The sequence below is a fragment of the Monoraphidium neglectum genome (genome assembly GCF_000611645.1).
Source record: "Monoraphidium neglectum strain SAG 48.87 unplaced genomic scaffold scaffold04808, whole genome shotgun sequence".
Taxonomy (NCBI): domain Eukaryota; kingdom Viridiplantae; phylum Chlorophyta; class Chlorophyceae; order Sphaeropleales; family Selenastraceae; genus Monoraphidium; species Monoraphidium neglectum.
Window position 1 is genome coordinate 1 of NW_014008822.1, and position 2,837 is coordinate 2,837.

At 65.6% G+C, this 2,837-nt stretch overlaps 2 protein-coding genes across 2 annotated transcripts in view; both read right to left on the reverse strand.

Moving 5' to 3' along the window:
* Window positions 1-503: 503 nt before the first annotated feature.
* Window positions 504-870, reverse strand: MNEG_14837 (hypothetical protein; the record flags this gene model as incomplete). The annotated part of the gene is made up of 1 exon (XM_014036691.1): window positions 504-870. A coding segment is annotated over one exon (367 nt), but the record flags the coding sequence as incomplete, so codon positions are not given.
* Window positions 871-2,374: 1,504 nt separating this feature from the next.
* Window positions 2,375-2,837, reverse strand: part of MNEG_14838 (hypothetical protein) — a gene marked incomplete at both ends in the record, with an annotated part of 1,763 nt that continues 1,300 nt past the window's right edge. The window contains one exon of the mRNA XM_014036692.1: window positions 2,375-2,606. Within this exon, the coding sequence (XP_013892146.1) occupies window positions 2,375-2,606 (232 nt within the window). The remainder of the gene's footprint in view (window positions 2,607-2,837) is intronic.

Here is a 2,837-nt window from a genome sequence, read left to right on the forward strand (position 1 = left end):
GGGTGCTCATGAGGCGAGCGGCGCGGCGTGCGGCGCCGGTTTGGGCAGGAGTGCAGCCTTGCTTAAGTCACCGCAATGGGGGCGGCTGCGCGCCCCTACTCAACCCCGTCCGAGCTTCGAGCGTCCTGGCTGGGCGCCCCAGCGGCAGGGATTTTTTGGGTGGCGTGGCGATCGAACGCTGCGCCCAGCTGCTGCATGCTGTAGCGATCACCCATGGAGACCCGCTGATGGCGTTAGGCATGTGGCCGCGTGGCGCCAGCTGCCGTGCCAAGCAAGCTCAGCAAGGCGCTGCGTGGCGCTGCCCCCCACTGGGCAGCACAGGGCCATAAGCGCTGCGGCGGGCTGGCGGCTATGCGGCTGCCCTGGCGCGGGCGGCGGTTGTGCCATGCGGGAGGACGCAGCGGAGATGCCATGATGCGCTGCGGCATCAGCCGATCAGCGTAATTGCTGCATGCAAAGCATGGGTGCTGATGGCAAGTGCATGCGCGTCGCAATGGGCTCACCCTTTGGTACGGTGACGCTCTCGCCCTCGCCGATGCTGCCTAGGGCGCCGCCCACGCTGTACCCCATCCTGCCCCTCAAAACAGTCAGCCACTCGTCCGCATCCGGATGTATGTGGGGCGGCGGGCCACCGGGAAAGCGCTTCGAGAAGCCGGGCGTGCCGAAGCGCGCGCCTGAGTCGAAGGTGCAGCTTTGGGGGTCGCGCGAGACGACCTCGAACCAGCCCTCCGAGGCGCCGGGGCTGGTCTCCAGGCGGCGCGTGCCGTGCTGGACGCGGCGCGGCGCGCGGGGGGCTGTGAGGACACGGGCTGCGGCGGCGGCCAGCAGCACGGCGAGCGCGGCGGCGGTGGTGCGGCGAAGCAGCGGCATGGCCGGGCAATCAATGACAGCGCGGCCGCGAAGTGCGAGGCTCGACCCAGCCGCGTTTGAAAAGGATCAGGATACTTTAAAGTATTTCAAGAACGCGATCGCGTTCTACAGGATGCCGATTACGGAAATGATCAACCACGCTAACGCAGACCAGGCACCGGGAGGTGTCACGGACGATTTTGAGATATTGACTTGCTAGGGGATGGATCCCGACTACTTGCCAAGGGAACCTGCACGCGCTGACAATGCCGCCGTGCAGGTGGCCGCTGGGGGTGACCCTGGGCGCCCACTGCATGTGACTACGAGTCCAGAATGTGGAAGAGGGCCAACGGCTGCGTGGTGTGTTGGCCTCAGCCTCATTCAGATGTCTGTCACGGAGAGATGCTCGTCCCTGCTGTAGCGGCCTGACGGAACAGTCAACTTGAGGTGGAGCGGCGGAAAAGTAGGCTGCTCGAGCGGCGACGCCCGCCCATGACCAACGGCCAGGCCACAAATGCGGTCCAGAAACATGCTTGCCCAGCCGCACCCAGCACATCTGCACGCCAGACCCCGTCCTGAGTGCCCGATGGCCGCCGCCAACCGTTGTGTGGCATTCACACTTGGAGCAGTTTCTCCCCCGTTGACCATCATCAAGAGTTGCCCCCGAGTGAGAGCAACAGTGGTCAGGAACCAATATCAAGCAACAGCCTGCGCCCGAATTCCGCTCAAACATTCATCCACAAATGCGCTGTTTACCCCCCGCACGCCGCGATCGCCTCCGTTCACGACCGAATCGGTGCGGCGCAGCAGCCAATAGACAGCGCTCGCAAGGGATTGAATTGGCCGCGTCCGTGCTGCCCGCCCGGCCTCCGCCTCTGCCGCACCGCACGCCGTGCACAGCCGTGCCGCAAGAAGCCCCGGCGCCATCGCCACGCGCTGCATCCCGACAAAACCTTTGGGTGGCGGCCTCAACCGCAGTGCTGCCATCAGCGAGTGGCAGCCGCGCGAATTTGCGCAAATCCACAGCTCTTGGCCTGCCGCTGCGCCCTGCGCAACGCTCCCCCTGCCTGCCCCACCACTTGGGGGCGCCTCCTGGGCACGAATGGTCGCGGCGCTGCTTGGGCTGGGCGCTCCGAGCGCGCGCCGATTGCATCAACTGCCGGAGGCTTGCTGCCGTCAGCCTCCCTACCGTCGCGCGGCGTCGCCCCCGCGCCCATGCATGTTGGGTCCCCCAATGTCCCCGCCGCGCCCGCCCATTGCTGACCGCCGACCTGACATCTGAGCCCTGGCAGCTGCACAGTCAGCAATTCACGATGACTGGGCTGGGACAACTTCAGCCGCAGGGCCATCACTCTGCGCTCAATTACCAGCAACACGGTCAGACAATGCAATGGCACTGGCGAAGCGGAAGGCTCAAATAGGAAGGCCTCGACCGCCCTCGAAACCGAACCAGGCGCTCTAGGGCAAGCTGCAACGCGCTCTAACACCAACCTTGACATCCCATAAACAGTCCGGGGCGTGCGTCTCAGCGCGTGTGAATCTTGACGGTGTCCGCCGGCTGCTTCTCCGCCGCCGCTGCTGACGAGGACGCGCTGCTGCTGCCGCCGCCACCGTTGCCGCGGCTGCCGCCGCTGCTGCTGTTGCCGCTGCTGCTGCTACTGCTGCCGCTGCCGCCGCTGCTGGGCTCTGCCAGCTTGATGAGGTCGCTGACACTGATGAGCGGCTGGTCGCTGCCGCCGCCCGCCTTGATGTTCATCCTGTTGACAGGTCAAACAGGGAAAAAGTGGCGGGTCGTGAATGGCTGTTATTGCAAAACCGCCGCGGCGGTTGGGGGCAGTTGGGGGCGGGTGGCGGTAGCGGTGATGCAACGAAGTATGGCTCTTGCGTGAACGCGTAATGTGTGGGAGGAGCTGCTTAGGAAGCCCCTAGGTGACTCCCTGCACGCCCTCGCGGCCGGGTAATACACGGAAACCATTCCCCCCCCCCCC